This window comes from Choloepus didactylus, chromosome 10 (assembly GCF_015220235.1).
Source record: "Choloepus didactylus isolate mChoDid1 chromosome 10, mChoDid1.pri, whole genome shotgun sequence".
Classification (NCBI taxonomy): Eukaryota; Metazoa; Chordata; class Mammalia; order Pilosa; family Megalonychidae; genus Choloepus; species Choloepus didactylus.
This window is the reverse complement of record NC_051316.1, coordinates 38,801,101-38,820,589: the sequence shown is the minus strand read 5'-3', so window position 1 is coordinate 38,820,589 and position 19,489 is coordinate 38,801,101. Positions and strand designations below refer to the sequence as shown.

The 19,489-nt window shown below is 33.8% G+C and overlaps 1 protein-coding gene across 4 annotated transcripts in view; it reads left to right on the top strand.

The window, feature by feature from the left end:
• Positions 1-19,489, top strand: part of VPS13A (vacuolar protein sorting 13 homolog A) — a 275,242-nt gene that overhangs the window by 210,198 nt on the left and 45,555 nt on the right. For 3 of the 4 annotated variants that reach the window (XM_037798536.1, XM_037798538.1, XM_037798537.1), the window contains exons 48-54: positions 8,473-8,705; positions 12,028-12,181; positions 12,708-12,854; positions 13,413-13,494; positions 14,379-14,448; positions 15,308-15,413; positions 18,841-18,954. In XM_037798536.1, the coding sequence (XP_037654464.1) occupies positions 8,473-8,705; positions 12,028-12,181; positions 12,708-12,854; positions 13,413-13,494; positions 14,379-14,448; positions 15,308-15,413; positions 18,841-18,954 (906 nt within the window). Of the gene's footprint in view, positions 1-8,472; positions 8,706-12,027; positions 12,182-12,707; positions 12,855-13,412; positions 13,495-14,378; positions 14,449-15,307; positions 15,414-18,840; positions 18,955-19,489 lie in introns of those variants that run through there. The other variant, XM_037798539.1, reaches the window with a different exon arrangement.

The window sequence follows — 19,489 nt, the reverse complement described above, 5'->3', positions numbered from 1 at the left end:
TGTTTATTTCATCTGAATTTTTAAATATATTTTGCCATAAGTATGTATATGTTCATAATATCATCTTTTTATCTTTTTAATATTTATAGTGATGCCCTTTTGCATTCCTGGAATTGGTCATTTGTGCTTCTTTCCTTTCTTCATGATCTTTTTTCTGAGAATCTATCACTTTTATTAGACCTACCACCACCACCGCCACCATCACCATCATTGTCTTGCTCTCTGGGTGATTTTCTTTGTACATTTGTTTTCAGTTTCTTCAATTTCTGCTCTAATATTATATTCTTTTTTATTTCTTTGGCTTTAATTTGGTAATTTTGTTCTCAACTCTTGAGTTGGATACTTAAATCATTCTTTCTCAGCCTTTGTTCATTTCTTATTTCAAGTCATTGAAAGTAAAAAATTTCCCTCCAAAAAGAGCACTAGTTGTATCCCACAAATTTTGATGTTGTATATATATTATCTTTTAGTTCAAAACATTTTCTAATTTTCATTATAGTATTTTTGTTTGTTTTTGGCTTGTAGGTTACTTAGAAAGTTATTGCCTACTTTTGTAGAAATGGGAATTTTCTAGGTTTCTTTATTGAATTTCACGGTGATCTGAGAACATATTCTGATTCAGTTCTTTGGAATTTATTGACATTTGCTTGGTAGACCAGCATGTGCTTAGTTTTAATAAATGTTTCCTGCATATTTGAAAAGAATATATATTTGGCAGTTGGTTACAATGTCTATATGTCATTGTATTCAAGTTTGTTAATTGCATTGTTTAAATCTTGTATTTCATTGATTTTTTTGCTTGTTTTTTATTAGTTACTGTGAGAGGTGTTTTAAAACTCCCAATATAATTATGGATTTATACATTTCTCCTTTTTATTCTGTTTTGTTTTGCTTTTATAATTTGAAGGTATATGATTAGGTGGATGCAAATTTAGAATTGTTATGTCTTTCTGGTAGATTGGTCCTTTTATCAGCATTTAATGTTGCAGTTCCCACCACGGTATCTTCTTAGGCTCAATTAAACATTCACACTCTATGAAACCATCATAGGCTGCAATTTGTACCTGCCTACTTAGGGGAGGATACAGGGCAGGAAACAGTCTCCCATAGCCTCAGGTATTCCTTTTGGATGGGAGTCCTTACAGCAGTCCTTGTAGTAGTTTAGGAGATATTCTCTTTGGTTACCTCAAATGACAGCTTTGGAGTAAGGGAACCCAAGTCTTACTTGTATAAGGCTGTTTAGTTCGCTTTGCTGCCAATAGCAGACACCGTAAAATGGGTTAGCTTTTAACAGTAGGAATTTATTAGCTTACAAGCTTACAATTTTGAAGCCATGAAAATGTCCAAATCAAGGTATCATTAAGATGATGCTTTCTTGCTGAAGACCCCCGCCAACGATCCTGAACTCCTCTGTCATGTCACAAGGCACATGGCAGCATCTGCCTGTCTCTCCCTTCTCTTCCGAGTTTTCTTGCTTTCAGCTTCTTTCTTCCTTGGCTTTTTCTCTTTGAATTTCATTCTCTTATAAAGGACTCCAGTAAGAGGGTTAAGGGCCCTCCTTCCCCCGAATAAGGTAAGTTACATCTTAACTTAAGATCCTACTCACCAAAAGATCCTTCTTATAATGGAATGGGTTCATACTCACAGGAGTATATTAATTTTAATAACATACTTTTCTGGGATACATACAGCTTCAAACCACCTCTTGACCCCAAAAAGACATGCTCTTTTCATATGCAAAATACATTCATTCCATTACAATATCCAGAAAGCCTTAAATCATTTTGGTAACAATATAAAGTACAAAGTCTCATCAGAATCAGCTGTAGGCGTAGTCTATCCTGGAATACAGTTCCCCCTGGCTGTGGGCCTGTGAAACTTAGAGAACGAGTTATCTGCTTCCAATATACAAAGTAGGGACAGTCATAGGAGAAACATTCCCATTCCCATAAGGAGAAATTGGAAGGAAATAGGGGTCATGGGTCCTAAACAATTCTAAAATCCCATAGAGCATGCTCCATTAGATTTCAAGGTCTGTAAGTCACATGTGGAACCATGGTTTGTCCTCTGGGCCTGATGAAGCAGCAGCTCCACCTTTTGCAAGTGCTTGCACAGTGGCCATGCTCTCCCTAAACACTGGGGTGAAGGCTCCACATCTTCAAGCATTGGGGTGTTGGCCAGGTTCTCGGCTCTGCCCTCATCAGCCATCAGGGTAGCAACCGGACTTTAGGTTCCACCCTCGTCACGCATCAGGGTGGCTAACGAAGCTGTCTGCCATCCCCCAGGCATCTGAGAACACTCTTCTTCAACAAGGGAGCTAGAGCACTTCCTTCTCCAAGCTCGGAGGCATAACCACCCTTTCTACATACATGGGTCTGCTCTCTTGGCCTGAGAAGATGTCTTTAGTCCAGACATCAGCTTCCATGGTTCTGCCTTTGAAGTCCTTTTTCACTCTATCTGTCCCTTTTCTGTCCCTTATAGTCCAGGCTGGCAGTGTTTCTGTTCATACACAGCTTGCAAAAAACTTGTTGGTTTCCCATGTAGTACACAGGAGTCCAAACCATCAGAAAGTAGGATTTTCCATAGATCCTCCCTGGATAACTGCATTTCCAATCTTGACTTACGCTGAAATGGCTCACTGGCTCCATGTTCAGTTACACTATTCTCTGGGGATTATTCTCTGGGAACTTGTCTTCTGGAGGCTCAGAATTTTCCAAATCATTAATTTCTGGTTGTTGGTTCCCAGGAGTTCAGTTCTCAGCTTATACGTTTCCTCTTAGATTTTGCTATAAGCTGCAAGGAGAAGCCAGGCCACTCTTCCCACATTTAGTTTAGAAATTTCCTCCATTAGATATCCAAGCTCATCACTTTCATATTCTGCATTCCATCTGACGTCAGTACTCAGTTTTGCCGGGGTCTGTGCCACTTTAGAACAAGGGTTGCCTTTCTTCCAGTTTGAAATGACACATTCATCATTTCTGTCTAAGTCCTCCTCAGAAGTACCTTTAGCATCCGTATTTCTACCAAGTCTCCTTAGAGCAATCTAGGCCTTTTCTATCAAGTATCTCACAATTCTTCTTGCCTCTTTTTATTAACCAGTTATAAAGTTATTTTAAGATTTTTGGTATTTGCAATAGCAGCACACCACTTTCCTGATTCCAGAATCTGTTTTAGTCAGGTTCTTTAGGGAAACAGAACCAACAAGAGATATCTGTAAATATTATGAGGTTTTGTAAAAATTGTGTCATGCAACTGTGGGATACACAAGTCCAGATTCCGTAGGGCAGGTTGCAAGCTGGGAACTCTGATGACGGTTTTTGATGAGTTCCCCGGGAGAAGCTGGCTGACTAAAGTAGAGATGGAAGTTCTCTCCTCTGACTGATGAAATCATCACTTCTTTTAAAGACTTTAACTGATTGGATGAGGTGTCTCTTATTGTTGAAGGCAATCTCCTTAGTTGATTGTAGAAGTAATCAGCCATAGATGCAATCAACTGACTGATAATTTAATACCACAAAATATCCTCACAGTAACAATCAGGGCAGCGCTTGCTTGACCAAGAACTGGGCACCATAACCTGGCCAAGTTGACACATGAACCTAACCATCACATGTGCCACTCTGACTTACAAACTCCCTACCATACCGTAGTAAATAGCTCTTGGAACAACCCATGAGCATAGCTTACATGTTCTCTGCAAGGGACATACAAGCATCATCACACTAGGAGAAGCAAAGCTTTAGCATCCTACCACATTACAACATGCATCCTTGACTTATTAAAAATCTGCTATACATTAAGTACTTTTACCATGTCTCCAGCAGTGCAAAGACTTTAGAATTCTTTAATTCCATTTGCTTCCTTTAAATTATATAGTATTATATATTTTATTTCTAAATATATGATAAATCCCACAAGTAGTTATTTTTGTTTTCTACAATTAAAATATCTGGATTCACAGATATTTTTCTCTTGCTGCTTTTCATTCCTTCCTCTATCTCCATGTGTTCTAGTTTGCTAATGCTGCCAGAATGTAATACACCAGAAATGGATTGGCTTTTATAAAAGGGGTTTATTTGGTTACACAGTTACAGTCTTAAGGCCATAAAGTGTCCGTCAACAAAGGGTACCTTCACTGGATAAAGGCCACGGGCATCTGGAAAATCCCTGTTAGCTGGGAAGGCACGTGGCTGGCATCTGCTCCTGGTGGTGTTTCAAAACAGCATTCTCCAAAATGTCTGCATCAGTTTCCAACAGCTGTCGTCAAAATGTCTGTCTCAGTTCCAGCTCGCCCTAAGCTCCTTCTGTCTGAGCTTATATAGTGCTCCAGTAAACTAAACAAGGCCCATGCTGAATGGGCAGGGCCATGCCTCTATGGAAATTATCCAGTCAGAATTATCACCCACAGTTGGGTGGGTCACATTTCCATGAACACTGAACCAACAGGTTCCAACCCAATCCACACTAATACGTCTGCCCCCACAAGAATGCATTAAAGAATATGGCTTTTTCTGGGGGACATAGCTATACAAACCGGCACACCATGCTTCCATCTAGGCTCATTTTTCTTCTCTTTAGTATTTTTCTAATGTGAGTCTACAGCTGACAAATTCTATAGGAGTTTGTCTGGAAATATCTGTATTTTGACCTTTTATTGTGGGGTAATTTTAGCTGGATGTCCAATTTCGGGGTTGGCATGCCCCGCTCTTCTCTCTCCCCAACCTCTCCAGCTGCTTTCGTGATTTTCTCTTTTTTGTTTGGCTTTCTGCAGTTTTACTACAATATTCCTAGGTATGATTTTCTCTGTGTTTATTTCCTTGATTTACTGTGCTTCCTGAAATGGTAGCTTGAAGTCTTCTGTCTGGCTTGGAAAGTTATCAGCCATTATTTCTTTAAATAATGCTTGTACCTGCTTCATTCTTCCACCTACCTTACAGCTGCACAATTAAAATACTGAAAACCACATAAAAGTCATATGGGACATGGTGGAAGGTTTTCTGTATTATTTCATTGTTTTGCTTCCATGCTTCAGTACAGATATTTTCTTTTGACTTAACCAGCACACTTCTCTTGCTGTATCTAATCTGCTATTAAAATCGTCCTTTGAGTTCTTAATTTCAGTTATTGAAATTTTCAGTTCTTGAGTTTCTGTTTTGGAAATTTCTGTTATAAAATTATCTTGTTAATTAATTCCTTGAGCATATATATATATATCAGTGATTTTAAAGACTACCTGAGAATTCCTGTATCTAGATCTCTTGAAGATAGTTTTATGTATTTCCCCTTAGTTTTCACTCAGATCTGTTCTCTTCTGTATACTATTGTTCCTGTTTGCTAATGATGCCTTTTTGCAAAACACCAGAAATGGATCAACTTTTATAAAGGGGGTTTATTTGGTTACAAAGTTACAGTCTTAAGGCCATAAAGTGTCCAAGATAAGACGTCAACATCCGGGTACCTTCACTAGAGGATGGCCAGTGGTGTCCAGAAAACCTCTGTTAGCTGGGAAGGCACGTGGCTGGCGTCTGCTCCAGGGTTCTGGTTTCAAAATGGCTTTCTCTCAGGACATTCCTCTCTAGGCTGCAGCTTCTCAAAAAACATCACTCTTAGTTACTCTTGGGGCATTTGTCCTCTCTTTAGCTTCCCCTGAGCAAAAATCTGATTTCAAAGGCCATCTCCAAAATGTCTCTGTAAGCTGCAGCTCCTCTCTCAGCTCCTGTGTGTTCTTCAGAGTGTCCCTCTTGGCTGTAGCAAGCTTGCTCCTTTTGTCTGAACTTATATAGTGCTCTAGTAAACTAATCAAGGCCCACACTGAATGGACAGGGCCATACTTCCATGGAAATTATCCAATCAGAGTTATCACCTACAGTTGGGTGACTCGCATCTCCGTGGAAACACTCAAAGAATTACAGTCTAATCAACACTAATACATCTGCCCACACAAGATTGCATCAAAGATAATGGTGTTTTGGGGGGCATAATACATCCAAACTGGCACATTATGTTTTATGGATATTGTATATGATAATTTTTAAAAATAATTTGAAGCTTTGTATGACGTTCCCTTTCTCCTGAGAAGACATTGTTTTGCCTTTATCAGGCTTCTAGTCTAGAGGCAGATTGCTTTAATCCAGGTGCCAGTTGGGATGATTTGAAACTGGTCTTCTGTCCTTGTAACATCTGGTCTATGTCCAATTCACCTTTGCAACTAGGGTACAGCCTTTTGGGGAATCAACTAGAAGCCTAAGTTATTAACCCCTTCTCTTTGGCACGTCCTGCAGTCCACTGTTAGTCCTTTCGTTCCCATGAGACAACCTAATATCTACCGAGTTTCAAAGCCTCTCAGATTCTTCTTCCTTTTTAAGAATTGGCAATTGGCTTTTGAAGAAAGAAACCCCAAATACCAAGCTCACCTTTATTGGCTTTCCTGCTTTCCCAGATTTTTGGTCCCATTAATCTTCATTGCCTTGTTATCTTTTCTGTCTTTTCAAACATATGTCTTCCTTTTTATAATTTGTCCTGCTTTTGTTCTTAGCAAAACAGTTGGTCCAAGACCACCTATAATTAATCGCAATAGTGAAAACTCATGGTATCTTTTAAAATTAAACTTGCTCTTTAGTGAATAGAAATGCATTAGCATTTTGTATTTGATTTTACATCCAGATGACTCACTGAACTCTTCTATTAATATTAAATTATTTTTTATTTTGTGGGTGGACAATCATGACATTTACAAGTAAGAGTTTTGTTTTTTTCCTTTCCAGTCTTTTCATCTTTAATTTTTTCTTGCCTTACTGGCTGGCTAGGACCTTTACATACTGTTGAATAAAAGTGATGATTGCAGGTACCTTTGTCTTACTTCTGATCTTAAATTGAATGAATGCCTTTAATACTCATCAATAAGTATGATCGTTGCTATAGGTTTTTTGTTTTGTTTTGTTTTGTTTTTGAGATTTCTTTAAGAGGTTAAAGAACTTCCCTCTAGCCCTAGATTGCCAAAAGTTTTTATCAATACCGGATATTGAAGTTTATAAAATGTTTTTCCCATGTAGCTGCTATTTTACTTGAATGATGTTCCTTTATGTGCTTCATTTCTCCATTTTGGCACACTTTATTTTTGCCACTGGTTAATTCTTCCTGTAGAATTTCATTGAGTGAGTCTGTTGATGGTAAACCTTGGTAGTTTTTATTTTTACTAGGCATCTTTATTTTGTATGCCTTTTTTCATTGAAGAATATTTTTACTGAGTGAGATAGTCTGGTTTAGATTTGCTTTTAGCATATTGATGATATTTTTCGATTGTTTTCTAGTGTTGCTATTGAGGAGTCTGGTGGAGGTGTGTGTTTTTTTCAATATCTCCATGGAAACAACCTAATAAAAAGATCCCACCCACAATAAGTTGGCACTCACAAGAGTGGATTAAAAGAATATAGTCTTTCCTGGGATGCATAACAGTTTCAAACCGGCACAGTTGCCTGTAATTGACATAACTTTTTAAATTTTTGATTATTGGGTTTAGTCAGGAAAAAAGATTGTGTTTTAATGTAAAAATAGTCTTACTTGTTTGATCTGTTGATTAGTACTTTTGCATTTTGTGATAATTGATGTTTATAAGTTATCTGAAATCCACTGCAAGATAGAAAGACGTCTAAATTATTTGGAAATAAGAAATTAATTCCAATGTAGTTTTAGTGCTGTATATTTTATTTTTGAAAATATTTTAAGTAACATGACTGTTCTTAGATAACTGATTTATGTTAACAGCTCCAATTTTTAATCTCTGTGAATTGTAACATGAGCATGTACTGTATAATTTCCAATTGATTAGAATATTCATTTAACTAAAAATTCATGATTGAGTGTTAATATTAGAATTTGCTATATTTATCTTATCATTCAACCTAAGATCCTTATATCTCCATAGTGCTTCTATAAGGGCTTGTTCCAGAACTGATCACATAGTGAATATCCATGATTTTTAGCACATGCAACCGAGGTGTTAGATATTTTTTATCCTATCTCTGATTGAACTCTGAAAGGAAATATGAATTTCAGAATGCAAAAACTTTTAGTACATTATATTACTGTGATGTTAGAGTAAAGTAGAGAAAGTAATACTTTGTGTTAATGATTAGCCTCCAGTGGAAAACTAATTAGATTTTACTAAAATGTTAACATAAAGGAAATTAAACATTTGATCTGTCTTCCTGATTAATAACTTCATAATAATAATGGCAGTAGCTAATATCAAATGATTACTATGATGTAAAATCATTCATCATATTATATATTCATTTAAAAATGATTACTATGATATAAAATTATTCATTATGTTAATTATATATTCATTTAATTTCCACCCAACCCTATGAAATAGGTGCCATTATTAGTCTTGTTTTATAAGTGTGGAATCTAAATTTCATGTTGGTTGGAACCAACACTAATTTTTATTTTTTGGTCGTTTTGTTTTAGGATATGATGACGCCTATAAATTTGGGGAAAAAGACCATTTATTTAGTTTCATTCTTTGAAGGCTTACAACGCATTATATTATTCACTGAAGATCCAAGGGTATTTAAAGTGACATATGAAAGTGAGAAAGCAGAGTTAGCAGAGCAAGAAATTGTAATGGCATTACAAGATGTTGGAATCTCTCTTGTCAACAATTATACAAAGCAAGAAGTAGCCTATATTGGCATTACGAGGTTAGATACAATTTGAATAAATTTAAATGATCAGTTCTTAAGAAATGATGGTTATTGTTAAAATGATGGTTATAAAATCTGAAATAATATAGTTTTAAATTTGTTTTGTGTCTATCCATTGGTGCAGAGGTCCTTCTGTGATTTTTTTTTTTTTTTTGGCCTTTTGAGATAAATACATGTCAACAATCAAATTTATAAATTCCTCATTTAGTTATTAATCCTCCCAACCCAACTCAATTAATAGTTAGGTTTATTCAGCTTACTGAAAGTAGTGCTTTTCAAATTTAACATGTTGTAAAAAATGCTTGTCGTGCTTTTCTGCCTACCACAGTGTGTAAGGTACATTGTAGATACTCTATAAACAGTTGTTTGAGGAATAAAACTAAAGGCAATCATGTTCTAGCTTGACTTTGGCACTTCATGATCAAATAAGGCAAAACTATGTTTATTGTTCCCCATATAAGAAATCACCATTGATTCTTTTCTCTCTTTTATGCCCTTATTCTTATTTATAAACACTTGAGTTAAAATTAATTTCTATGTATTAATGCCTACTTAAGAGCATTTCTTCTAGTTTATAACCATGATAATGTAGTTTTTTTCTTTTTTTTGACTTTATCAAAAAATTAAAAACAGCAAAAACACATTTCAAACAAAACAAAGCAAAGGATTAAGAAAAATAACCTAAAGTAACTACTTTGCTTCCAACATGTTCCTACCATACTCCAAGAAAATTAACAAACCATAACCAAAGAAATAAGAAAAACAGATAATCTAAAATAACTACATTGCTTCCAACATGTTCCTATATACCCCAGAAAATTAACAAACCATCATCAAACAAAGGCATAAGAAAAACAAAATAACCTAAAATAACTACATTGAAGCTAATTTTTTAAAATACAGGAGCTTTTTTTTTTACTTTATCAAAAAAGAGCATTTCTTCTACTTTATAACCATGGTGATGTAGTTTTAATCCTTTATTTGAAATAAATGCTAAAACAAATATTAAAGGAACATGATACAGATTTAAATTTAGTTTTCCATGTAAATGCATCTGACTATAAATATTCCTTATTCTTTCATTGAATGGAATCAATGCCATTTCACAATAAATTTTTTTAACTATTTTATTAGAAATTGTATTGTTCTTTAAAAAGGCAAGTTTTCATTAATTAAACAAAAGGGTCAAGTAGGCAACAGATTTTTAGGCAGTTACCACCTAACTTGTCTTTCTCCTATGCTAAATGGTGTAAATGCAAAGATGAATAAAATGCGATTCCTACTTTTCCATTTATTAAGTGAATATAAAATTTTAGAAGAAATAAACTTAAATAGAATAGAGAACAGTAAGAATGAAATAATTCAGAGTAGATAGATTTTTTTTTTTTATTCTATATGTAGGTCTTTCAGCAATTTAAGGTCAGTACAAGTAGATTTGTTCCATTCACTCTCAGTCCTAGATTACTATTTCACACTTTTTTCTTTCCTTAAACCCCCAGTATCTCCTCCTCCATTCTCTATCTCAGTCATTACCTTGCATCCCACTTCACTGAGGAAACTGAAACAGTCAAAAGAGAACTTCCAAAGACCCACCTCCCCAATACCACAACTTCCTGCCTACCCGCATTTGCACCTACATACCATACTCACATATTTCTCTGTAGTTACCATAGGTGTATCGTATGTGGTCCTATTTAAACTTAATTTTCTACTTTTTGCACTGCATTCCATTCCTTTTTGCCGATTTGGGACATTGATCCAATAATTCTGTCTCCTACATCTATAATTTTTGGCTCATTGCCATCAATGTTATGCCTCTTAATTCTTTTGAGCCTACTTTTCCTAGCTATTCCCCCCTGCCTTTTTTTTTTTTTGCTTGCCTTTATACCTAAACTCCTCCAAAGTGTTGGTTATTACAGAAGAGTTCTGATAAATTCAGTCTCTAATTCTTTTTCACCCATTTTCTCTTAAACCACCCCCAGAAGGCTTTTGCTTCCAGTATACCATGAAACTGTTCTTGCCAAGATCACCATTTACTTCTATTGCCAGATTGAGTGTGCAGTTCTTACTTCGCATATTACTTGACTTCATAACATTTGCCACATCTCTTCTTGATTGAGTTTCTTTCATTTGACTCCCAGAATACCTCACCATCTTGGTTTTTCTTCCTGACCCAGCATTCTCAGTCTCATTTGTTGGCTCCTTGTCTTCTCAACTGCTTAATATTGGATGCCTTGAGTCTCTCAGACCTTAGTCCTCTTTTCTTCTTTCAGTTTTATGATTTTAAATACCACATACATGCCCCAAATTCCCAGATTTATATGACCAGCCAGGCAGGTCCCCTGAACTCCAGTCTTGTATATCCAAAAACCTGCAGAAATCTCCACACAGATATATGAGATTTCTTAAACTTTATATGTGCAAAACTAAACTCCTAAATTCCTCCTCCTACCTAAAACTGGCTCCCCATCTGACTCAATAACTATATTTTTCTAGTTGCTCTTGCCAAAAGCTTTGGAATCATCTTTGATTCCTCTCTTTATCTTACACCTCAAATCTAATCCATTCAGAAGTTTTTCAGAATTTGCATAGAATCTGACCACATTTTACTACCTTATTTTACTGCCTAGTCACATGAAATATATCCATCACCGTTTCTCTCATGGTTACTGCATTAAGCTCCTGACAGGTTTTCCTGCTTCTAGTCTTGACCCCTCTCTTTGTCCTTACACCAACACACAGTGTATTCTTAAAGCATAAGTCAGATCACGTCACTTACCGTCTCATAACCCTTCAATAGTTCCTCATCTCACTTAGAATAAAACTCGAAGTCTTTATAATGTCCTGTAAGGTTTTACATTGTTTGCGCTCCAACTACCTCTCTTATTTCATCATCTGCTCTTCTTTTTACTGAATGTATGCCAGCCATGCCAGCTTCCTTGCTCTTGTTCATATGCTGCAAACGTGTTCTGTTATTTTCTATATAACTCCCTCACCTCCCTTCAGGCTTGCTAAAATCTCACTCTCCCATTGAGGTCCCAGTTGACAACTCTGTTTTAATACTGCAACCCCTACCACTTCATATATCCAAATACTCCAAATCCTCCTTTTACCCTGCCTGCTTTTTCTTCTTTCAAAGGAATTTTCACTTTCTACAGTATTTGTATTTGCTTATTATTTTTACTATTTATTATCTGTCACTCCTCAGGTAGAATGAAGCCTACAAAGTTTTATTGAAGATTTTGTAATTCATGTAATAAACCTGTTAAAATGAAAATATTTATAAGTTAATACCATGATTTTTGCTTTTATATATAAGTTCTGATGTTGTTTGGGAGACAAAGCCCAAGAAGAAGGCAAGATGGAAACCGCTGAGTGTTAAGCAAACTGAGAAGTTAGAGAAGGAATTTAAGGAATATACTGAGTCTTCGCCTTCAGAAGATAAGATTATTGAGTTGGACACTAACATTCCGGTAATATTTTTAAGTGCTTATTTGAAGTTTTGACTTTGTCTGTTGTAATTAGATAAAATGCAAGTGAGTTTTTAAGTTAGGTTGCCTTACAAAACAAATTGAGCATAATTAATCCTATCAGTTGTACTTCATATAAAATATTTTAAAGTGGTGGTTGTCTATTGAGAAATCATACTTTCTCTTTAGATACTAATGATCTGTTCCTTGGGATTAACAAGAAACCAATAAATTATGTATTTTTATTCTTAAAATTTGTTTTATTCATTTTATTTTTAAATTATTTTTATATTGTATTTTACCTTATTTTTAGTAAATTTGAGCAAAAAATGATACACCAAGCTATAAGGATTATTTGAATATTTATGTGAATTTTATGAATTATGGATCGAAACCTAATCAAATATTTCACTTATTGTTTCAGTTAGTGTTTTCTTAAAAGGTTTTTTGGTACGATTTCTGATTTTAGTCAATTATGGATAAACAAATTCTGTGTTTTTTTTTTCTGGGGGGGGTGCATATTTTTCAGGTTCGCTTAACACCTACTGGTAGTAACATGAAAATTCTGCAACCACATGTAATAGCTGTGCGAAGAAATTATCTTCCAGCATTAAAAGTGGAATATAGTACATCTGCACACCAATCATCATTTAGAGTTCAAATTTACAGAATACAGGTAAGTCTTCCTAAAACAATAGGCACATTATATTCTAAAATAACATAGTAAGACATCGAACGTATTCCTATGGCCTGTTTTATCTAGTACTTCAGTTTCAGTGTTGAACTAGGCTTTTGGGTTCCTTATACTTTATTTTTTTTAAATATTTTTTTATTGCGAAATATATATACAGTCAAGTGATAGCTTTCAAAGTACAGTTTAACAAATCATTATAGAGCAAATTTCAAAGTATAGTATGGGTTACATTTCCACAATTTCAGTTATTTCCTTCTAGCTGTTCTAATACGCTAGAGACTAAAAAATATGTATAATGATTCCAGTGGTCATAATCCTTTGTTAAAATCCTATCTTGTCTGTTGCTACTCCTCCCTTTCATTTGATCACTGTCTCTGTCTTTAGGGATATTTGGGCAATGACCACTCTGACTTGTTCTTATTCAAAAGGGGTGTTGACTTTATGGGGAAGGGGGATACTTATACTTCTTAAATATTGTTATTCTAGTTAGCTTATATAATTAGTGTATTAATATACTATCCCATTTTTTAATTTTCATAGATCCAAAACCAGATACATGGTGCTATATTTCCTTTTGTGTTTTATCCTATTAAACCTCCCAAGTCAGTCACCATGGATTCAGGTTTGTTTTAATTTTTTAATTGCCATGAAAACATTTGTGTAGCTATTTTATTTGTTTTACTATAAAAATATGAAATGAAACATACTCAAATTTAGTTTCTGTAGGATCATTGGAAAATTAAGCTGCTTGAAAACGGCCAGTAAGGATTCAACTAACTTCATCAAAACTGAAGTGAATACGAACAAAAAGATTAATTAGAAATATGTATTTAAAATTTTAGAAGTATTAATTTTAAAAAACAGATTTTTTTATTTGCAAACCCCTTTGAATAAATATTGAGGAAGTTCAAATTTAAAGTGTTTTCTAATAACAGAAACTGTCTTATGTTGCCCAGATGGGAATAACTTGTAAGTCCTTGCTTCCACGTTCATTTTCCCCCTTTTTTTTTCTTTCTTGACTGTCCCTCTTCTCCCCACTTTAGTCCCCGCTATTGTATTTCACTCCTTTCTTGCTTTGCTCCCTCCTGTCACCACCACTTTTCTTCCCCCCTGCCCCGGCTCTAAACTGTCTAGGGTGTGCTTTTCATATTCAACTTGGAAGCTTTTTAAACACTGTACATGCCCAGGCCCCTCCACCTGGAAGTCTGAAGCAGAATTCTGCCATCTGTATTTTTACTAGGTTTCCCTGATGAGTGTAACACATACTTCTAGTTTAAAATCACTAATTAAAGAATTAGTGAACCTTAAGTGAATATAGATAATTAAAAATATAATCCTGGAGTCTAAAATTAAGATTGTAATGAATCTCACAGGGTATCAGTAATTTTGATTGATACTCATGATTTAGTAAATGATTTTATTATACATTGTGATGTACAGTATATTGCAAGAAAATGCTTTTGGTTAAAGCACCATGTGATTAATCATGTTTTTTAACCGTTACAGCACCAAAGCCCTTTACAGATGTCAGTATTGTCATGAGATCTGCAGGGCATTCCCAGATATCACGTATTAAGTAAGTGTCTTAAAAATTTGTGTGTTCATTTAATATTTTGATTTAAATATATGAATTAATTATACTCTTAAATTTAAGATGAAGCAAAGATTTAAATATAAAATATTAGAATATAAAGGTTATATAAAAATCTTTTAATTATTTTATAATCTTGAAGAGTCAGTTCTAGATGAAATATACCAAGGTATTAACAGTGCTTGCTGCTGGGTTGTGGATATTTTCTTTTCTTTTCTTTTTTGTTTATTTTTTTATCTTGTAAGTTGTCTATATAATGACTTAGACCTGTCAGAAATATTTTTTCATATTCACTATCCAAGAAATAGAAGATTGACAATAATGTCCATCTGTTTATTTCTCTACTGTTTCTTGCTTCCCACCCTGTCACCAAAATATATACCATCCCTTTTCCCTTCCTTGTGGAAAGAAATATAGCTCTATTTTGTATGTATGCATGTGCCTTAACATTATATTATATAGTTTTTGTTTACTTCTAATTTTTAAAAAAATTGTTTCAAGTTGTACATAAACTCCTAGACCTTGTTTTTTTTCACTCAACGTTTTTACTAAAATTTATTAATATTGTATGTAGTCTACTCATTGTCACTGATGAGTTATATTCTATTGTATGACTATGTAACACTGTCAATTTTCTCTCTATGAACATTTGGGTATTTATAGTTTTTTTGCTATTGTGAATTGTGTTGCCGTGTTTTTTTTTGTTCACTCACCTAAAAAATCCTAAATTTCAAAGGTGTAATATTTTTCTAATACTTTTTTTCTCATCTAATTATCTTAATGCAGTTAATTGATGCTTTTAATTTTTTTTTTTTTTTTTTTTTTTTTTTACTTTGTGGTACAGGTATTTCAAAGTGTTGATCCAAGAAATGGATCTCAGGTTAGATCTAGGATTTATCTATGCTTTAGCAGAACTTATGGCAGAAGCTGAGGTGACTGAAAAAACGGAGGTAAGATTTACCATAATAGCATTTAATGGGAAGGATTAGGGAAAGGAGGAGGGCTGAAAAACTGAATGTTATTATAAATTCTTAAACGCATCAAAATGATTTTGGTCCACTTTCAAAATAATAAGTTACCGAAGATAGGAGCAGGACGAATAGCCTTTGTAAGGTGACTTAGCAAAGATGAGGAAATGTTTTGGGCCAGTAGGAGAGGGGAGCTGGTAATGAGTCATGGTCACATCACTAGTACTCTTCTTTCTTTTTGTTTTGGGTTACTTTGTGAGCTTTTGCTTTGATTAATAATTTGGAAGTTTGGGTAGGATCAGGATATTTGATGAGAGAAGGGGTAAAGTAAATTAAAAGATAATATCTCTTCATGACTGAACAAAGACCATATAATCACAGCAATAGAGTCTTTCAAATATGGTTTTTTTTAAAACATACCCTCATAGAATGAATTCTTAAGATCAGGGCAAACTGCATTGATAGAGACAAGGTAAACTATCTTTTTTTTTTTTCTTTTTCTTTTTCACAACAGCTTTACTGATGTATAGTTAACATACTATACAATTCACCCATTTAAAGTGTGCAATTCAGTGGATTTTAATATATTCATAAAGTTGTGCAACCATCACCACAATTAATTTTGGGGCAGTTTCATTACCTGCAAAAGAAACTTAGTACCATTTAGCTATCACCGCCACCCCACCCCCACCTAATTTACCTTATGTCTCTATGAATTTGTCTATTCTGATCATTTTAGATAAATGGAATTATATAATATATGGTCTTCTGTGACTTTTTATAGCTTTGAGATATAATTCACATACCATTATATTACATTTTTAGGGTAGATAATTTAATGACTTTTATTATATTCATAGATGTGCAACCTTTGCCACAATTTTAGAACATTTTCATCACTTCAAAAACAAACTCCATTCTCTTTTGCTATTGCTTTTAGTCGTAAGAAACCACTAATTTACTTTTTTATCTTTAAAGATTTCCCTATTCTGGACATTTCATATAACTGGAAATATAATATGTGGTTTTTTTTCATTAGGCTTCTTTCACTTAGCATAATGTTTTCAGGGTTCCTCCATGGTGTAGCATATATCTGTACTTCATTGCTTTTACTTCATTGTTTTTAATGAATAATATTCTGTTGTATAGATGTACCATATTTTGTTATCCATCTGTCAGTTAATGGCCATTTGGATTGTTTCCATCTTTTGGTTATTATGAACATTACTTTGTTAAGAACATTTGTATACAAGTTTTCTGTGTTGACATATGTGTTCATTTCTCTTGAGTTTATGCCTAGATGTGGAATTACTGGATTGTATGGTAGCTCTGTCTTATTATTTGAGGACCGCCAGACTGTTTTCCAAAGCAATGGTACCATTTTACATGCCTATACATAGCTGTATATGTTGGTTCTGATTTCTCCACAGTTTTGTCAGCACTTATTATTTTCAGACTTTTGGAGTCTACCCATCCTAGTAACTGTGAAGTGATATCTCATTGTGGTTTTAATTTACATTTCCCTGATGATAATGATGTCAAACATCTTTTCATGTGCTTATTGGAGGAGATTTATAGTTCTAGCAGTTACATTTAAGTCTTTGATCTATTTTTAGTTAATTTTTGTTTATGGTGGGAGGTAAGGGTGCAGCTTCATTTTTTGCATGTGGCTATATAGTTGTCCCAGTACTATCTGTTGAAAAAACTATTCTCCATTGAATGGTCTTGACACTCTCGTCAAAATCAATTTACATAACCTGAAACTATCAAACTACAACCCAGAACCCATGAATCTCGAAGACAGATGTATAAAAATGTAGCTTATGAGGGGTGACAATGGGATTGGGAAAGCCATAAGGACCACACTCCACTTTGTCTAGTTTATGGATGGATGAGTAGAAAAATAGGGGAAGGAAACAAACAGACAAAGGTACCCAGTGTTCTTTTTTACTTCAATTGCTCTTTTTCACTCTAATTATTATTCTTGTTATTTTTGTGTGTGTGCTAATGAAGGTGTCAGGGATTGATTTAGGTGATGAATGTACAACTATGTAATGGTACTGTAAACAATCGAAAGTACAATTTGTTTTGTATGACTGCGTGGTATGTGAATATATCTCAATAAAATGATTAAAAAAAATAATAAAAATAAAAAAAAATCAATTTACATAGACACATGGTTTTGTTTTATTTCTGGACACTCAGTTTTATTTTCTTGATCTTTATCCTTACTGTGCCAGTACCATACTTGCCAGTACCATACCATCTTAATGACTGTTGCTTTATTATAAGTTTTGCAGTCAGGAAATGTGATTCCTCCTACTCTGCTCCTCTTTTTCAAGATTATATTGAAATTCCATAGGAATTCTAGAATCAGCTAGTCAACTCCTTCAAAGAAGACAACTGCAATTTTGTTAGAGATTTTGAATTTGTAGATCAATTTGGGGGGTAATGCCATTTTGACAATATTAACTTCTCCAATCCATGAACATAAGGTGATTTTCCATTTAGACCCTTAATTTCTTTCAGTGATGTTTTGTAGCTTTCAAAGTATAAAATTAGCACTTCTTTTGTTAAATTTATTCCTAAGTATTCTCTTTGATGCTTTTGTAAATGTATTTGCATCAGCCATTTTATTTTTCTATTTTCTATGCATTTCATGTTTTTTGTTTTTTGTTCCTCTGTTACCTCTTTACTGCTTCCTTTAGCTTTCAGGGAATATTTTTTCATGAAGCGTTTAAATTTTTAAAATGAATTTTTACACTATATTTTTTAGAGGTTTTTTATTTAGTGGTTTCTCCAGGACTTACCATATACAATTAACGTATCAGAATCAGCTTCAGATTTATACTGGCTTATTCCAAAAATCTGGACAAGTTATTCCTATATAGCTGTCTTCCCCCTTCCCCCTTTTTGAAATATCATTATGATACATGTTCCATCTATTAATGGTACAAATCCTACAACACATTGTTGTAATTATTGTTTCACTATCTGTAATCATTTCCTTAGTCCAATACAGCTTTTCTCTCAACCGACTCCTTTACACTGTTATTGGCACATATATTAAATTTCTGTATTTTTAGACCCACCAGTACATTATATACATATTATTTTATACAGTTGCTTTTTAAATCAGGTAATACAAGAAAGAAGAAACAGTATGCATTTGCATTATCTTTCCTTATTGCATGATTTCCTTTACTGGTGCCTTTTTTTTTTTTTTTTAATCTCTAGGGTAACTTGCTTTCAGCAAGACAGTAATTTTCCTTGTGAGACAATAACTTTCCTATCTAGAGAAGTATTCATGATGTATATTACAGAGTTTTCTGCTATGTGTGGGATGATAGTTTAAATACCTCATGTAGGTTGGTCTCTTCAGTTCTTTACATTTTATGTTCCTTTATAGGTTGAACTTTTTCATAAAGATATAGAAGCTTTCCAGGAAGAATACAAAACAGTTTCATTAGTAGATACATCACAAGTCAGTCTCTATGAATACTTTCATATATCTCCTATCAAGGTAGGGTAAAACTAAGTCATTTTTATTGTCCTTGTTAATCTGCATAATAGCAAATCAATTTAATCCAAAGTGGGGGGTACAGAATTTAAACTATGTTCTTTAAAAGTATATAAATACTATAACTTTGCAATTACAAATACTGTAATATTTGCAATAACAAATGGTCCTTTTAATTTTTTTCTTTTTAATAATTTTTTGCCATGTGGCAATAATAGCGGAGCCACCTACAACATGTTTATATGTTTATATCTTGACTTAACATTATTTGATCTTACTTTTCTTTTTAACTTTTTGGGACAATTTTGAAAATTTTATATATATTGTTTTTCAAACTAATTTGTAAAGTATGCTTGATTTAAGAATTGAACAAATGGAACTAAATGGAAGTTAGTTCTTAACACAAAATTTATGTGAGTTATTTATGTAATACTTCAAAATTATTGCAAAGCATATATACAATATGTGTATACAATATAAAATGTTTTTATCTTATTTCACTATTAATTTTAGTAGTTGAACAGTTTTTGAGATGAGT